At 43.7% G+C, this 19,605-nt stretch overlaps 1 protein-coding gene across 2 annotated transcripts in view; it reads right to left on the reverse strand.

The window, feature by feature from the left end:
* Window positions 1-19,605, reverse strand: part of TRAPPC13 (trafficking protein particle complex subunit 13) — an 82,901-nt gene that overhangs the window by 49,888 nt on the left and 13,408 nt on the right. For both annotated transcript variants that reach the window (XM_068096700.2, XM_068096708.2), the window contains exons 3-5: window positions 15,560-15,659; window positions 12,522-12,606; window positions 4,789-4,919 (exon numbers count right to left, since the gene is read on the reverse strand). In XM_068096700.2, the coding sequence (XP_067952801.1) occupies window positions 4,789-4,919; window positions 12,522-12,606; window positions 15,560-15,659 (316 nt within the window). The remainder of the gene's footprint in view (window positions 1-4,788; window positions 4,920-12,521; window positions 12,607-15,559; window positions 15,660-19,605) is intronic.

Below are 19,605 nucleotides of genomic sequence, written 5' to 3' on the forward strand. Positions count from 1 at the left end.
GTGAAACTGCATGTGCAGGTGCAGCATCTAACTCAATATGTAGAAATTGTCACACACATCCATGCCCGTGGGATTCCCACGGGTGACCCCACTAGTAAGTGCAATAATATAATAATTGTATGATCAAAACTAGTGGTTTACCGAAATATCAGCTGATATCTGACATTGAGGTTGGCGGCATCGGCCAATGATGGCACTGATATGGCCGATATTTAAAAACAAATCCTTCTCGTGATGCTAGACAGCTTGATAACCAGAGTTGCTGGTTTTCAGGATAAAAGACCAGGTATCGAAGGATTTTGTACACAGACCCTTTTGTAATCAACGAGCACACCCACTCCCCACGGAAGCGAGTGGGGTTATTGTTTTGTAATAACATCAATATTATGCTATTATCATTACTAGCTGAGTGCCCTCCCTTGTTCCAAGCGTGCAAAACATTTTTCTGCCATCGGATATTTTCTGCTGACACAACTGCTTTGACTTGGATTTCTTGCTGATTTCCTTTGGTAATATTGCTCTTGCTGATTTCTGTTGAACTTAGGTAGCCTTAGTTTTTGAGGTATCTCAATTTTCCAGAAAAAAACAAAACATCTAACGCCACCCTAGCTAACAATACCCACAACCACCCCGCACCCTTCACCCCACTCCACCACCCCCTCATCAAGCATCACCCTACCTAACAATACCCATAACAACCACACCCCTACCACCACAATCCCTCTTCAACCGTCACCCTAGCTAACAATACCCTCCTCCTCCTCCTCCTCCTCCTCCTCCTCCTCCTCCTCACTCCTCCTCCTCCTCCTCCTCCTCCTCCTCCTCCTCACTCCTCCTCCTCCTCCTCCTCCTCCTCCTCCTCCTCCTCCTCCTCCTCACTCCTCCTCCTCCTCCTCCTCCTCCTCCACCTCCTCCTCCTCCTCCTCCTCCTCCTCCTCCTCCTCCTCCTCCTCCTCCTCCTCCTCCTCCTCCTCCTCCTCCTCCTCCTCCTCCTCCTCCTCCTCCCTCCTCCTCCTCCTCCTCACTCCTCCTCCTCCTCCTCCTCCCTCCTCCTCCTCCTCCTCCTCCTCCTCCTCCTCCTCCTCCTCCTCCTCCTCCTCCTCCTCCTCCTCCTCCTCCTCCTCCTCCTCCTCCTCCTCCTCCTCCTCCTCCTCCTCCTCCTCCTCCTCCTCCTCCTCCTCCTCCTCCTCCTCCTCCTCCTCCTCCTCCTCCTCCTCCTCCTCCTCCTCCTCCTCCTCCTCCTCCTCCTCCTCCTCCTCCTCCTCCCCCTCCTCCTCCTCCTCCACCATCCCCTCACAATCCCTTGTCAACCGTCACCCTAGCTAACAATATCCCACAACCACCCACACGCCCCCTCCCTCACTCCCCCTTCATCATCCACAATCAGTATCGAAATTCGAGCTAGCAATGCACCGTTTCTCTATGTACCGTCGCTGGCAAGATCACAGTGAGTTCACAATGTGACGTCACTGGCAAACTCGAAAATCGGCAGTCGAAGGGGTTTTTTTCGGCACCTTGTAATTGGCAAATAAAAAAATATTCCCTTCAAATTAGACCGTGATTAATGATTGCCAATGGATTTTTCAGAAAAAAAAAAATTGCGTTTGGGTTCTGCCAAGACCCTTTGGGTATTTTTGGAGACTTTAAGAGACTTTGGGGTATTTGGGGTCTTCAGGGTATTTAGGGTCCATTGGGTCTTTGGGTCTTTTTGACCTTTTGAGTCTTCAAGGATCTTTGGGATATTTTGGGTTTTTTGGGTCTTCAGGGTTATTAATGGTCTTTGGAATATTTTCAGTCTTTGGGGACTTTTGGTTCCTCTGGGTCCTTTGGGTCCTCAGGGTCTTTTGGGGTATTTAGGGTGCTTGGGGTATTTGGGGTCCTTGGGGTCTTCTCAGTCTTGTAGGTCCTCTGGGTGTTGAAGAGGGGTGGGGGGGGGGGGGTCTTTTGGGTCCTCTGGGTACTTTAGGTTAAGTATTTCAGGTTACAATTGTGGGTGGAGTCAGGTCAGATTTCCAAACAATGGTTGAAAAGCGGACATACATACAAACACTTGCTCCATTATATATAGATTGTTGTTATTACTTTTGATATGAGAAAGCCTTGTAAAAACGCCATGATAGGCCTTAACAAGGAGTTTGTCTCAGGAAGAAAAACCCCTTGGGGAAAGGAAGGGAGGAGGGATATTGTTTTGTAATCTATGTATATGCTTGTTCATGTGTGTCGGTAACAATCCTTCCCACTGATTGGTTGGACAGCTGCCCTGACTCCACCCACAATTGTAACTTTGATGCGAAGAAAAGATGCTTCACGAATATTATAATTAATTTACGATCATTTATTACCACTTCATTCAAGAAGAATAATTTTATTAATAATTCAAGAAGTTCTGTCACTCAAGCTTTTGGGTCTCACTATCTGCCATGATCTTTCCTGGGAAAACCACATTTCCAGGCTGGCCTCTAAAGGCAGTCGCCAACTGGGCATCCTCCGTCGTGCGAAGTCCTTCCTTGGCACACCTGAGCTCCTCGCCACATACAAGGCTTTCATCCGCAGCTCAATGGAATACTGCTTTCCCCTTTGGGCTGGTGCTCCTGGGTCTTTAAAACAGCTGTTCACCACCATCTCTGATCTTCCCCAATCCAAAACCTTGATCTTTTTTTTCTACCCCCGTTAATGCACCCCAGATCCACTTTATTGAAATACTGACTTCTTTCCTGGAAGTACTAGCTGTGTCCATGTGTTTTATACCTCTCCTAATCCCCTCCCCCCTCCCCCCTTCCCATGCCTCTTTCCCCCCCAAGCCCTCTCCCTCCCACAGATCTCCCGATGTCCCTGTTCTCTGCTGTTGTACGTGTGTGCTTCCCTCTCTCTCCCCATCTTGTCTCCCACTCCCTTTATTACGTTTTATGTGTCCGTTTGTTTTTTTGTGATTAATGTTAGCTCTTACACGAGCCTCGATCTTGTATAGAAAAAACAACAACAAAAAAACAAAATTAGGCTACTCACCTCTCTCCGAAGGCAAAGATGCCTCAGAGCTGTCGTATTTACAATCGCGATGCATTCCCGATACGTATTTCAGCCTTGTAAAGATCGGCCACAGCGATCGAAACAGCGGTCTCTTAACATATGCACCGCCAAAATAGCTATGTGGCATTCTCTCAAGCAGAGATTAAATCCATGTCGTTAGATATTTGTCTAAGGCCAATATTTACTTTTAACGGTGTGTGTATACAGTTACGTGAAAAAGTAAGTACACCCCATGTAAAGTTTTGACTTTTTCAACATATTTCAACATACAGCTATTTGATCTTCATTTCAACAATATTGATAGATAAAGGTGATATAATATAACAAATATCATGAAACATTTACATTTTGTAGTCCATTGTATAATTTAAATAAGCATAAATGCAAATTTCGCATGTGGAAAAAGTAAGTCTGGAGAAAGCATTCGATAGGGTTCCACGCAAAGTATTGACATGGGCAATGAGGAAGTTAGGAGTGGAGGAATGGTTGATCAGAGTAGTGATGGCAATGTACAAAAGAGCGCGCACAGCTGTAAGGATGAAGGACGGGACCAGTGGTGAGTTTGAGATGAACGTGGGAGTGCATCAGGGGTCGGTACTAAGTCCACTACTATTTGTAGCTGTGATGGAGGTGCTGGCTCAGAACGTAAAGGAGGGTTTACCATGGGAGTTGTATGCAGATGATCTGGTGTTGATTGCAGAAAGTATGGATGGACTGAAGGAAAAGATGAACAAGTGGAAGGAATGTATGGAGACAAAAGGTCTGAAGGTGAATATCGGAAAGACGAAGGTGATGGCAAGTGGTAAAGCATGTGGTGAGGTGGAAAGAACTGGGAAGTGGCCCTGTGTTGTGTGTAGGAAGGGTGTCGAGTGAACTCCATTCAATGTACAATGTGCGCTGAGTGGGTTCATCAAAAATGTAGTGGTCTGAGAGGGTCATTAACCAGTGTGGCAGCTACATTCAAATGTAAGGTGTGCACAGAGGGAGCTGCAGATGGAGGAAATGTTGAGTTGGATCTTGGAGACGGCGTGAAGCTGGAAGGTGTGTAAACATTTTGCTACCTCGGAGACATGCTGAATGGAGAAGGTGGATCAGACTCGGCAACGGTTGCCAGAGTGAGATGTGCATGGAAGAAGTTTCGGGAACTGAGTGGCGCGCTGATGAGGAGGGGAGTGTCGTTGAAGCTGAAGGGAAAGGTGTATGTTGCATGTGTGAGAAGTGTTATGATTTATGGGAGCGAGACATGGGTAATGAACGTAGAGCAGCAATGAAGGTTGGAAAGGGTGGAAATGCGAATGGTTCGGTGGATGTGCGGAGTATCGTTGAGAGAGAGGAAGACAAATGATGAATTGCGAAAGATTATGGGAATAGAGCCTGTGATTGATGCTGTGAAGAGGAACAGGTTGAGATGGTTTGGTCATGTGTTGAGGAAGGATGAAAGTGACTGGTTGAGAAGAGTGATGGAAATGAATGTAGAAGGAAGCAGAGGACGGGGAAGACCGAGAAAGACTTGGCTAAAGATGGTGGAAGAAGAAATGCGGGCAAGGGGGTTAACAAGGAGAGATGCAGAAAATAGGGCAAAATGGAGAAGATTGTCATGGGGACCGCAAGGCTAACCCCCGCTCTAGCAGGGAAAATGGCCTTTAAAATGCATGTTGTTGGTGTTGTTGTTGTTGTTGTTGTTGTGCCTTCTCATTAAATAACCTCATCATCCTCAACTAGTTAAATCACCTCCATAGTTCCATAAACCATCCCACTCACATGTGCGTGCCCAGCTCCTTGACCTCATGGTGAATGACATCATCAATGCAGCAGCTTGGAGGAAGCTCATGTACTGGCATGCTGGTGCCACCAGAAAGGTTGAGCCTCTGGCTGCTGGTCTGCAGGTCCGCCTAGTGACAGTAAGGTGAGGACAAAGGAACTAAACTAAGAGTGCCTCACCATTGAAACAAGCAATATAACATTTGTCTTGTAGTAGTACCACCGTTTAGAGGCCATTTTTCCCCGCAAAGCGGGGGTTGGCCTTTTCGGGGACCGTGGTTTGTTGTTGTTTTTTGGTCCCCTTTTTGAAGCAATGTTTTACGGCCGGATGCCCTTCCTGCCGCCAACCCTGTTTGTCGCCTTTTTACGATAAACAGGGAATTACCAGTGTACTGGTACTCAATTTGCCGACCTCGGAAGGATGACAGGCTGAGTCAACCCCCCTGGCGTTAATTCAGCGATCGACCGGGATTCGAACCCAGGATCCTTGGATCCTAAGCTGACACCCTAGCCGCTAGTCCAACACCAGGGACTCTTGTCTTGTAGTAGTACAATGCGTGTTATACAAATGTCTCCCAAAGGTTGTGTCATCATGCTTGTTAGCCTGATGTTGGCTTAACAGTTAAGGTGGCTGGCTTAAGATCTTATAGTCTTGAGTTTGAGCCCTTGTCAGCTGGTAAATAACACCAGGTGGGTTGAATAAGCATGTCATCCTTTTGAGGTCTGCCAAATGAGTATGAAATCCAATACCAAAAGAAAAACAAGAAGACGTCATGCAGAGCATGATACTTGCAAAATCCACCCCTCCCCAAAATAAAAAAGTTGGATACATTGAATTGTCCATTTCATTAAGATAATAATTGACGATCTTGATCAAAGCTCGGGTCGATCAGATTAAAATGCATTTTTCAGATGAAAATTTATATTAGAAGTTTGACCTTGAGTTAACCTTTGAACTCAAAAATAGTTGGTTTCCCAATTCAGTGATGCACTATGTCATTGCTGTTTAAATCGCAAGTTAATAGGCCGAAAGTGATGATTTTTCAGATGAAATGGATGATTTTGGAAGTTTGGCCTTGGGTTGACCTTTGACCTTTTCACCTCAAAAATAGGTTTCCCAATTCAGTGAGGCATTGTGCAATTGCTCTTTAATTTTCAAGTCAATCGGATGAAAATTGATGATTTTTCAAATGGAATTGATAATTTTGAAGGTTTGATCTCGAGTTGACTTTTGCCCTTTTGACCTCAAAAATAGTTGGTTTCCCTATTTAGTGACTCAATATGCAAATGCTGTTCAATTTCCAAGTCAATCGGATGAAAAATAGCAATTTTAGAAATTTGACCTCAAGATGACCTTTGACCTCAAAATCAATAGGCTGGCTGCTTCCTAATAACAAACTCTACCATCTGGTGAAGTTTTGTGAAGATCGGTTTAAAATTGTGACCTGTAGGTGATTGACAGACAAACAGACAGAATGAAAAATCACTCAAAGAGATACAGTTGGCAAAAGAGAACAAAGTAGAATGGCACTCAGAAGAGCATACCGGCTTTTGACCTCACAAATATATTGGTGGTTGAAATCTGTGACCTGATATGCAAATCGTCTTCAAATTTTAAGTTAATGGGAGAAAATTGAGAATTTTAGAAATTTGGCCTATGTTGACCTTTTGGCCCATGTTGACCTCAAAAATCGTTGGTGGTTGGTTTCAGTAAGCTGATATACAATTCGTATTCAGATTTCAATTCATTCGGATGAAAATTGAGAATTTTAGAAATTTGAGACGGGTGTTGACCTTTTGGCCTATGTTGACCTTTTGGCCTATGTTGATCTCAAAAAATAGTTGGTGGTTGAATTCAGTTAGCTGATATGTAAATCATATTCACATTTCACATCAATTGGATGAAAATTGAGGATTTTAGAAATTTGAAGAAAGTGGTTGACCTTTGGCCTATGTTGACCTTTTAACCTTTTGACCTAAAATATAGGATTCTGTCAGACCACAAACTCTACCATTTGGTGAAGTTTCGTGAAGATCGGTTTAAAATGGTGACCTGTAGGCAAGTATAGCGGACAAACAAACACACAAACCGGAATAATCGACATACTTGTCAAAAACAAATGTTTTTGTGGATGGGGGAAGATAAGAGATGGTGGTGAACAGCTGTTTTGAAGACCTGGAGGGAGGAGTGGCATTGAAGAGAGTGAGGAAGTTTGTTTCAGAGGTGGGAAAAAAGACAAATGAAAGAGTGTAGGTGAGCCGAGAGTCTTGATTTTGGCAGTTTCATCAGAAGAAGGTTGCTGTGACGGATCTTCCTGAAGGAATATTTGGGGGACAGAGCACAGAAAGAGCTGGGGGAGCTAGGCCGGAGAGGAGTCGCTAGAAGACAGAAAGACCACCAACCTGCCTGTGGTGAGAGAGTGAAAGGCCCTCAGAATCAGCTTCATCGCGGGAGATACCAATGATTCTGAAAGTTTTGGTTTCTACAGCGTGAAGCCGAGATATGTGTGAGGCAGGAGCCTTTCCCAGAGGGGAAAGCAGTATTCCATCAAGATGTGGATGAAAGGCTTGTATGTGGTGAGGAGCTCAGAGGTGCCAAGGAAGGACTTCCCATGATGGAGGATGCCCAGTCGTGACTTGCTTTGGAGGCCAGCTTGGAAATGTGGCATTCCCAGGAAAGATCATGGCAGAAAGTGAGGCCGAAAAGCTTGAGTGACAGAACTTCTTCAAGAGTATTGTTGAGAAAGTGGATGGGAGGGTTTTCCAGACTGTCTCTCTCTTCGGAGAGACATAGTGAGAGAGTGAGATTTGCCGGGATTGAAAGACATGTTCCACTTGTTTGACCAGTTTGTGATTTTGTCCAGGTCTGCAGAGAGTGAGGAGGCTGCTGTCTGCTGATCTGAGGGTTGAGATATGGAGCAGCAGAGAGTGGAGTGTTCAGCAAAGAGATTGGATTTTCCAGAGAGTCGGAGAGATCATTGATGAAGACCAGAAATAGCACAGAGCCCAGAACACTGCCTTGAGGAACTCCAGGCTGGACAGGAAGAGGAGATGAAATAATTCCATTCAAGGCCACACGTTAACTGTGACCGGAGAGGAAGTCTGCAAGCCATGCGTGGAGATTTCCATGGATACCATAAGAGGAGAGTTTGGTGAGCAGACCGGGGTGCCAGACCGTATTGGAGGCACGAGATATGTCAAGGGAGACAGCTCTGATTTCCTGTTTGGCATTGAGGACTTCCATCCATTGTTGAGACAGCAGAAGCAACATGTCTACAATAGAGTGACCTGGTCTGAATACAAATTGATGATCAGAGATCAAGCCATTGGAGAAGAGGAAGGATTTGATGTCAGAAGTGATGATGGATTCCATGACCTTGCTGATGATTGGGAGCAGGCCAATTGGTCTCTAGTTGCAAGGATCTGTTTTTGCACCTTTTTGTGTAAAATGGTAGTGTTTGCTGATTTCCAAGCAGACGGCAGATGACCTTGAGCAAAAGAGAGGGTGAAGAGAACAGAGAGAGGGTGTGAAAGAGCAGCAGAACAAGATTTTAGGACCCGTGGGCTGATGCCGCCTGGTCCAGTTGCAGAATCAGAGTCGAGGTTTTACAGAAATTGCTCCACGTTGTCGGGAGAGAAGGACACAGAGTCCAGAAACAGTGGGTATGACTGGGTACGGTGGGTACAGAGAGGGATGGGTTTGGGACACAAGATTTAGAGGCAAACACAGAGTTGAGGCATTCAGGTTTTTCACGTTCGGAGTCAGCTGTGTAGCCATTTGAGGTAAGGGAGGGGATGGAAGGGGAACAAGCACCAGAAACAGATTTGACAAGACGCCACCAGGATTTGGAGGAGGCAGACAGGTTTGAGAGTTGTCTTGAGAGTAGAGAGATGGTGCTTCCTGGCTCTCCTGAGGGTAGACACGCACTTGTTCCGAGCTTTGTGAAAGGAATGGAGATTGCCTTCAGTTGGATTAGCCTTCCATGAGGGAAAGGCAAGTTGTTTCAGGGCAACTGCCTCACCACAAGATTCAGTGTACCATGGATCGGAGGAAGGGTATGACAACTGAAGACGAGATGGGATAAATCTGTGCATGCGAGAGAGAGCAATTTACTTTGGAAGAATTCCCAGGATGAGTTGACGTCAGAGACAGCAGAGATGGGAGACCAGTCCAGATGATTGATGGCTGCTTGAAGACCATGCCAGTCGGCTTGAGAGAAATGCCAGACATATAGACGCTGAGGAGGCTCTCTGAGAATGGCCAGAGAGATGTCCACTTTTACATGTACATGATCTGATGAGCCGATTGGAGCAGAAGAATAATGTATCGACTTTTATTCTTTAATGGCCACAATTATTCCCACAATATTTTTAACGTTCACCAACTAATGCAAGCAGACGGGACGTCTGTTTAACGTCCATCCGAGGGACAGAACATACATTGATGAATCACCCTGCTTGCAACACTGTGGGATGGCAGTTTAGAGCTGGTTTGAGATTCAAACCCAGGCTAGACAGCTTAGAGGTGAGTGTGTGTACCTCTAGGCCATCCTGCATGCCTGATCCACATTGTGCGAGAGTAAATCAAAAAGTAAAGGGAATTTTCCAAAACGATTTTAATACCAAAATTCCCTATATTTTTTATTTACCCATGTACAATGTGAAACATTATGTAGATGGAGCAGCTGAAGGGGTATGACGAGAGGCTCAAGTGCAGTGTGCAAGTCATGGGAAAGACAAATGTTTTTAAAGGAAAATAAAAATGGGAGAAAGATAATGCTGAGCACCTCAACACAACATCATGTGACTATATAGTTATATTAAAATGCAACTTCTGACTTAGCACAAAAAACGCCCTTTTCTTTGCTCCAACAAATGGTTAATGCGCAAAACATCAGTTTTGTTCTGCTTCCCATGGCAGTTAGCGTTGGTCATCGCCCTGTTGATTTCATCCATTGTTCTAGCTTGTTGCTCTGTTGGTATAATCTGTTTGGTTGTCAGAGATATCCAATCAGCTCCATGATCGGGGGTATGACACACTTCGTGGAAGTGGTTTTCCTAAACCTCCCCACAGTGCATACCTTAGCATCCAGGATACTCAACAGTTATCTGACCCTGGGTCATGTGACAACATAAACAATTTCATCCTGTTTTACTATGTATAAGCGAATGGATTTGCAGAGCAACACACCAGGTATTACTACAAGCTTACATGAAGAAACTACATCCATGTCACATGAGCAAGACTTCGCCACATGGCCCTTTGAATGACATAAGGGTTCTCTGGGTACTTTAGGTTAAGTATTTCAGGTTACAATTGTGGGTGGAATCAGGTCAACTGTCAAACCAATGGGTGAAAAGCGGACATACATAGTAACAAACACTTGCTCCATTATATACACAAAGAATTAAGTTAAGCACCCCCCCCCCCCCCGTTTTTTTACAACCTCGCACATTACAAGTTTGTTGTCATCAAAACAGTGTAATATACCCATGATATTGCTATATTTTCTGGAGAAGTGATATTATGGTCACATAAAAACATAACAATCATGCCGTTTTCAATATTTTATTCTGAATAATTTAAGGTGAAATTTTTTGGGAATTTTAGGCATATTTTCACCTCAATTTAAGTATGGAGCTATAGGTCCATCACGGACAGTGTGGATGACGTTTATGTTTTCTAACGTACAGTCATTGTTCTGAGAAGACCTCTAGCGATCTTTGCGTCAATAACGTGTGTAGGACCCACGTGATCGGATCACTGACTCAACCAATCACTTTTTTTCACTTTGATCACTCAATTTCATCAATGGATAATTGCTAATGTCATACCAATCATTATTTGATCTCACATACCTTAGAATATATGCCAATGTATACATATACACAAAGAATATATATTAGGGGGTGCTTACCTTAATTCGTTGTGTAGGGGTGCTTAACTTAATTCTTTGTGTATATATAGAAATGCACAACACAGTTTATTAATATTGTTGCGGATATGAGGATGGCATTTTTTTTTATTGTATTGTATTGGAAATTGTTGTGTAACATTGTTGGATATGGCCCCTCCTGCCTCCAGAGTTGTGTAAAGATAAAAAGGGCGTCTCGGTAGTTAATTCCATAAACACCACATTGCAGGACACGATAAAACCCTTGTTCAGTAGCTTATATCTTATTATGTGTTTTAGAGTAAGGCCTTGTCTTCCATTAGAATGACACTCCATTGCACCAAGTGAAAGAGATAGATTCCCTTCATTCCCATTCCCAAAAACCTCCATTTCCCCCCTTTCGTCATTGCCAAGCCTCGATTGGCAATTACATCCCCTCCAAAGCCGCCATTGGCCACGAGGCAGGGTTGGGGAAGAAAGGCGGGTCCCCACCTCGTCAGAGAGGGGAGGAGTGAGTAAGCCCCACTCAACCAACCACAAACAAGGGGTTGGACTTCGAGAGGGTGTGGCAAGAAAGATCAAGGAGGTTCGCAAAGGTTGAGGGGCGGGGCATATATAACCCGCTGCGGGACGTTCCCCAAGGAGATGAGTTCTGAGTCTGAAAAGAGACGACCTTCAGAGAGACAAGTGTGCAAGGAGAGAAAGACGCGTCAGACGATTTGGGAGAAAGAAGGGGAGGACCCAAAAGAGCCCGAGACGTGGAGCGACAACCAGCCCCGGCCGCGTGCAGCGAGATACGCGTGCCGCCGTCGCCCTGCTCGCTCCCAGCCTGACGAGGCCCGGCTTGCTGTGCGCCCTGCCAAGCCTTCCAGCTTGTGGTCCGAGCTGAACATTCCTCCTTCCAGCCAATCCACTCTGCAATTCCCCGCGTGAGTCTGTGTCTTCGTTTGTTCTGTCCTGGGTATTAATTAAGCCTGTTAGGTAAGCTAGTCATTTGCACTGTGTCACCTGCGTCTCATGTCCCCTGTAAATAATCGTGACTGCTCTTTTTGCTTATGTGCGTGTAAACAATAAACCCCGTTACTCTTCTGTACGTCTTCTTCTCCTTCCTCTTTGCATTCGTTGTCTTAGTCTTTTCCCGATTGAATAGCGGTGGCGCGATACGGCCAACGTTTGGGTGAATCGGGTTTAGTCGGGGAACAACTGTTCGGTCGCGGAGCCTTCGCTCGGCAAACAACATCCTTAACCGCGTACCGTAACAATATTCATGACCCTAAAAGTACCGTAGCTCATGATGCGTTGTGAGTGTCAGGGAGGAATTGTTTTGTCAGGGAGGAACACCTCTATTGTTTTGACTGACAGTTTTGCTAACTACCGTCGTCGATTTTGCTTCATCTTATACTCCAAATCGATTTATCCATAAATGAAGGAAAGAAAAATGGGGAAATTAGCCAATTCAACTTATACTCCACATTGACTTTTATGCAGAAAATACGGTGGATATTTCTATTGTGTCGTGATATATTGGGAATATGAGATATTGCGTTGTGAAACAATGTAAGGCAGCTTTTTCTATGTGAAACATGACATGTATAACATTTTGTAGAAAAATGTATATACTGTATACTGTACAATATTTTGTTACATGTATCATCGAATAGATACAGGTATCATCGAGCTTAGTGAACCTGCCAGCACTCATAAAACGTGGAATTGGCATTTATCACATTTTGGAATCAAACTCTTCATACTTTTGTTATGTTCACTTTCCTTTTAGCTCTTGGAATAAGATCAGATAAAGACCACAAAGGATTAACACAGAGAAAAAGGAACATTTACCTTGATGGCAATGTCACGTACAAGCTGGCTGCTGTCATTGTGAACACTGATGTAGCTAGAAAAGGTCTCGCCCAGGAAAATGTTTCTGTAAAAATAAGTTTTGGAAAACAAATTTTAACGCTATCTCAGATTCCTTGGCAAGTCCAGTAAAGAAAGTTGTGATGTCATTGCTGGAAATGTTGAGAAAACTGCATCATGGCTCTAGGTTTACTTCCATCCAAAGGACAAAAATGAAATCAGATAAATAACTAAAACTGGACATAATTTGAGGTCGCGACGTTGACCAATATGCCTCCACCCACATTCAGCTTTTGCTTACTTTCACCGAAAACCTCAACACCAATTGACCTTAATATCTAATCTGTACATATGTATCAAGTTATACATGCACTTAGTTTAGTTCAAATCCCTACCTCTATGACATTTTTACCGTACATGACCTCTGACCATTGATCTCTTGACCCTCTTGAAAATTCGAATCAGTTGATCTTTGCATCATTATACATACTTGTAGCAAGGTTGATCAAAATCCAATAACTGGTTCACAAGTTAGCACGGTAACAGAATTTTAACCTAACATGACCTCTGACACTTGATCTCTTGACCCTCTTGAAAATGCTAATCAGTTCATCTTCACATCAATATACATACTTGTACCAAGTTTGACTTAGATCCCATCAGCTGTTCTTAAGTTATTGCGGTAACAGAAACCTATAATGGACGGACGGATGGACACATGGCTGGACAACCCCGAAAACAATGCCTCCCGACGACTTCATTAGCGGAGGCATAAAAAACGAATCCTGGAAAGTACAACAACTTTTCACATTTGGAAACAAAGCTGGCAAATGTGTTCTCATCACAAATCAACATCAAAGTTGTATCTAAAGCCATTGGTACGATTCATCCAGTCTGCGAGGAGAAATCCGCCCCAGTTCATCTTAGAATGCTCCCTGCCCCCTTTTAAACTGGGCCCAAAGAGTAGTGTACCAATAATAACACCACGCAATCTGAAATGATATCCTGGGCTCATCAGTTGTGCTTTGCTATGCCCTTTTAATTTAAGAAATAAAACTGAAACTGGATTGCCAGTCAGTGGGGCATCTCACTTTAAATCTGACCACCCAAGGTTCAAATCACTGTTTGGACAGCATTTATTTAACAAGACTCAGTGATGTTGACAAAACTTGTATGCAGATGATCTCGTGTTGATTGCGGAGAGTATGGATGGACTGAAGGAGAAGATGAACAAGTGGAAGGAATGTATGGAGGCGAAAGGTCTGAAAGTGAATATCGGAAAGACGAAGGTGATGGCAAGTGGTAAAGCATGTGGTGAGGTGGAAAGAACTGGGAAGTGGCCGTGTGTTGTGTGCAAGAAGGGTGTCGGAGTGAATTCCATTCAATGTACAATGTGCGCCGAGTGGGTTCATCGAAAATGTAGTGGTCTGAGAGGGTCATTAACCAGTGTGGCAGCTACATTCAAGTGTAAGGTGTGTACAGAGGAAGCTGCAGATGGAGGAAATGTTGACTTGTTGGATCTTGGAGACGGCGTGAAGCTGGAAGGTGTGAAAACATATTGCTACCTAGGAGACATGCTGAATGGAGAAGGTGGATCAGACTCGGCAACGGTTGCTAGAATGAGATGCGCATGGAAGAAGTTTTGGGAACTGAGTGGGGTGCTGACGAGGAGGGAAGTGTCGTTTAAGCTGAAGGGAAAGGTGTATGCTGCATGTTTGAGAAGTGTTATGATTTATGGGAGCGAGACATGGGTAATGAACGTAGAGCAGCAACGAAGGCTGGAAAGGGTGGAAATGCGAATGGTTCGGTGGATGTGCGGAGTATCGTTGAGAGAGAGAGGAAGACAAATTATGAATTGCGAAAGATGATGGGAATAGAGCCTGTGATTGATGCTGTGAAGAGAAACAGGTTGAGATGGTTTGGTCATGAGGAAGGATGAAAGTGACTGGTTGAGAAGAATGATGGAAATGAATGTAGAAGGAAGTAGAGGCCGGGGAAGACCGAGAAAGACTTGGCTAAAGATGGTGGAAGAAGAAATGCGGGCAAGGGGCTTAACAAGGGGAGATGCAGAAAATAGGGCAAAATGGAGAAGATTGTCATGGGGCCCGTAAGGCTAACCCCCGCTCTAGCAGGGAAAATGGCCTTAAAATGCCTGTTGTTGTTATTGTGTACTCAGTGGTGTAATGGTTAGAGCAACGACCCTGAGCCGGCGGGCTGGAAGTCGAGGGAATAGGGAGTCGGCAGTTCAAACTAGGCCATGGCAAAGTCATACCAAAGATGTTAAAAATAGAATGTGCTCCTTCCTTGCTTGGTGTTCAGTATTTTAAAGGTATACAGTATACTGAATTTTGTCCGAATTCGTCCATAACTTTTTGAGATATCCTGCTTACAGACAGACAGACAAACAGACAGGAGTGAAAACATAACCTCCATCCACCTTTACTGGCGCAGGTAATAAACAATGATCAAAAGACAGTGGAATCATTAACCCCTTTACTCTTACATATAGCATGTATGACGTGCTATGCTTAAGGACATTATGGTGTCCTTGCATTTTCAATTTCACCACAATTAATCACTCAATAATTTTGTTGATACAGTATCACTTAATTATATAACGAAACATGTTTTCTATATAACGAACTATAATGAAGCCATGATTCATTATTATTTATATTTATTCATAAAATTTATGAATGTTTAATAATGTTTAATAATAATAATGGCATTATAGTTTAATAATGACGACTTTTGTACAATTTGTACATGGATACACATGTGAAAGAGCATATAACCCTTGCACATGTTAGAAGTTATTGTATATGCATGTCATAATGCATTCATGGGGTTAAGAAGACCTGAAGTGTCTCCATCCTTGGGTGGAAATAATTTGACCTCAACATAAATATATGCAAACACAGCAGTTTAATAAATAAGGAAGGTTTTTGTGCCTCAACAACCCGTGAAAGCAAAAAATAAAAATACAAAATAAAAATAAAAATCAATAAAAATGGCTTTACCCAAAGTTCTGTGGCAAAGTGAGCATTTTCCCGAGAATGAAAAAGTCGTTTCCTATCACGAACGCCGAATTGTCAGTACCTGCAGGACTTGGAAAGGTAGCTGCAAAGAGAAGGAAGTACTGCATTGCCATCTGTTGTATGTAATCAGACAATTTCACACCAAAACTAATATCTACACAAATAACACATTGGGCGAAAAAAGATAACAGGTGCTGCACCACTTTCGAGACCACCATTAAATTTTGGAGCGACAAGTTATGAAACTTCAAACAACTAAACAATGTATTCAGAATGGACCTCGGATGCAACATCATGTGTTATGCCATCACCAACATCAATGTATCACAAGGTCATCATTTGTTGTGCTGTGAGGTGCTCAAGGTTTTCAAAATTATTGTTGTAGCCACGTGGGTTCATTCCAGTTGCCTGGTGCAATTCCAGTGGGTTGCTTCAACGTTGTCATAATGGCCACGTGGGTCAACCATCACGGGTCGGATTGCGGGTCCCTCCATTCCGATACCATGCAGGTGGGACCGTCGAATCAGCCAATTGTTATGCTAACTGGTGCTAAACACCTCGTCTTTAATTAACAGCAGAGCGAAGCCGAGAGACGTGCGGCCCAGTCAGGATATACGGCGTTAATTGCCGTAGCAAATTAACCCTCAACGGACTTTCCTGATTACAAAAGTGACCACGCCATCTCTAATTCACCTGGAGACCAGGTATATTTAATTGAACTAGTAATGGTCACACAGGGGAAAGAATACAAGAAAAAAAATAGATGTCAATAGAATGTCAATAAAAATCCTGTACCCCCTCACCGAAGGAGAGGCACCGACGAAACAACAAAAAAAAACGGGATTGCTTAATTATCTATATCCTCTATCTGGTCCCACATTCACAAAACAATTAAGAAGACATAGGGAATCCAAGAGACAGAAATACTGGATAATCCCGGCAGAATCACACAGGATCGAATCAGCAGTGTCCCGGCTTGCTCGGCAGGAAAATGGCTTATCGTGTCCTGTGCAGCAAGGCCTGGAGGAGAGGAGAGGGCATGGCTCTGACGCGGGCCAAGCCTGGCTCTGGTTGAACAAAAAGCGCAGCTTTCCCCAAGGCTGATTTCAGACTACTCCTGACTTACGCCCGTCCCCCTGCCTTTAATCACCTCTCGTGCCATTCCCCCTCACTCACAATTGAGCAAGCGTCCTGTTTGATGGGTGGAGGATCGCCCTTCATGACTTGGCAGTCGGGCAAGGTCCTCCCCTTCCCTCTCAAGCAGGAATGAAGCAGCTCCACGTGGCGCCTACGGCCTAGCGAAATGCTAAAAGGACATAAGATACAGATTTCAAAGGGCAGAAGATACAGCATAAGGCTCGCAGGGATGGTGATTTTTAGACACAAACATTAGGAGTGGTGGACATCGTCGATCTATTACAATGACGCATATCTAATATCACAATTATTTACTTTCTGCTTACTCCAAGATATTCATTAATGAGCTAACTAATCTACACTAAGCAATGTTAACCCCGAGGAATCATTTCCACAACAATATGCTCAATCAAAAAAAAAATTCTTTACCTTCCTCCTCTTCTAAATAAATAACATAAAGATAGGAACACCGACGATAGAATTAAGAAGTCCTGTTGACATGAAGACAAATTATAAAATTAATTATATGTAAGTGGGTGTCAGTGTACAATTAGTACAGTGAGCAAACAGTGACTGGGGGATTATGGGAACTTTGCCTTAAAGCAAATTTGTTTGTTTTGTATAGAAAATCTGAGGCCAAAGCAGTTTCTTGGCAAGGGAATCATTTTCTTTCAATCAAGTTTTCAAGATCAACATCAAGCAAGATCAAGAATCAAGAATCAAGATCAATCAAGATCAAGGGAATCTATTTTTGGGCCAGCTGGGTGGTTTGCCATTGCCTTCCCAGAGTTGTTTGTATTTGCTCTATCCTCTTAAATGATGTGTCAAGCAAATAAGCTGCACATACCATTTTTAATCAAGAATCAAGATCAAGAGCAATCAAGATCAAGGGAATCAATTTTTTATCCCGGTGTGTACCCCGGTTTAGAATAGGTACACCGTATCCCTGCGCATCGTAAGAGGCGACCAAGGGTTGGCGTCAGGAAGGGCATCCGGTCATAAAAACATTGCCTCAAACAGGGAACCATGGCTGTCATGGGGCCCGCAAGGCTAACCCCCGCTCTAGCAGGGAAAATGGCCTTAAAACGATCATTCATACCATTTTTAATCTTTGGTATGGCTAGGCCGGGGTTTAATCCACCGATCTCCCATGACTCGTAGCGGACGCTCGAACCCTGACACCTCCGGGCCTGGTATGCATACATATACATTAGTCAAATAATAAAAAGCCAACCAAAAATTGCTCAACCTATTTTGTAACACTAAAGTGCAGATGTCACGATGCTGAATTTAGAATTTACCTCTTGCTCACTGGAGACAAATTGGTGGCCTTGTAGTTTTTGTTTTTTTAACCACTTCTTTTCTGCTCTTTCACTTCTACACCCATCCATTGAACTCCCAGGTGAGATTCCTTCTGCCAGAAGAACTTTCCTTATTCCCTTCCCCAAAACGAAACAAAATGTTCACTATGTTCGCGACAATACGTTTATAGTGATAACTGCCGATCCTGTGCAACCATGATGGATCTTTTCACCAGTTGCGGCACTGATGAGCTCCTCGGAAAGGAGAAGCCGCACAAACTCCACACGGCATCCAATGGCAAGTTTGGCAACAAGATAATGAAACGTGTTACAACACCATTGCCATCCACGCCGACACTGCACGGAAATGTGCCAATTACAATCTCATCTTCGGGTTTCTGAACGCAGCATGCAGAACACCTTATGGTGCTTCATAATAAGGAGGCTTATGTTACATTAGAGCACTCATGTTTCACATATCTGATATGACGTTTCACAGATGGAATGGAACACCGATGTAATCCACAAAAGCCATTGCACGATTTGTATTGCATTACCAGCAAATGTGCGAATCTCAGAAATGATTCAGACCTTCAGAAAAAGTGTGTAGGGGGGTTGGGGGTGGAAGAGGATGGGGGGTCTTTGGAAGTGCACCTTATGATGATGTAGCGTGAGTAGGTGTGGTACTGTAGGCTTTTAAAGAGATCTAAGGATAATCTCCCATTGTTTGCAGGCCTTACACAACCTGACATGGCGGCCTGTATTATGGGTGTGTTCCGTTAAGGTAGGTCCATTGTTTCACCAGTTAGACCAATCCTCCTGGCCTTTTAATTTGCCATGCCTTGTGGGCCAACCTATGATGTTTGTTTACTGGCTGTGGACATCCAGGACAGAAGTCCTACCCAGATCAAATTCATGGCTAGATTGTACACAGTGAAATGCTATTATCTACTGTATCACCGCACGCAACCTGTTTTCCATAAAATGCTCTTGGAATTATTTTTCAATTTCTTCCTGTCTCGTCGATGTAAGATTAGCTGTAATCCTTACAGCTGGTTCAATGCAACACCCTGGGATTATCACCAATTGGCACCACATCCTGTAATATTGTAATGATGGTACAATTGTCTATTATTCCACACCAATCTGTGCACAAATTATTTTACCAATATTCTTTCCAACCTGGATAATATGGAAACACACACCGCCCAATCGTGTCCGCCTTCATTGTGACCTTGTTCTTTTTAAACCAAGAAGCAAGCCACTATTTTACCCATTCTCGAACGAAATGCTTCAAACTTCATTCAGTTCCTTGGTTGCAACCTTCCTGGATGACGACATTGCCCGTGCCTGGAACATTAAGGTTCAGGTCGGAGAAGGTTTTTGAGCGATGGATGAAATTGTTTCCCGAGGCGAGGTCTGCTCTTTCCAGTACTTCACTTGGTATCGTTTCTTAGTTGGTTGTGCTTTTCGTTCTTTGTATAATGGATAAGCCCAAACACATTACTTTAATGTAAAATACATATTGGCAATTCCAAACAAGTGAGCAAACATAATGTTGTGCTGACAGGTTTAACTAATGTCACCCAT

The sequence above is a fragment of the Myxine glutinosa genome, chromosome 1, assembly GCF_964187855.1.
Source record: "Myxine glutinosa chromosome 1, kmMyxGlut1.1, whole genome shotgun sequence".
In the NCBI taxonomy this organism is placed as follows: domain Eukaryota; kingdom Metazoa; phylum Chordata; class Myxini; order Myxiniformes; family Myxinidae; genus Myxine; species Myxine glutinosa.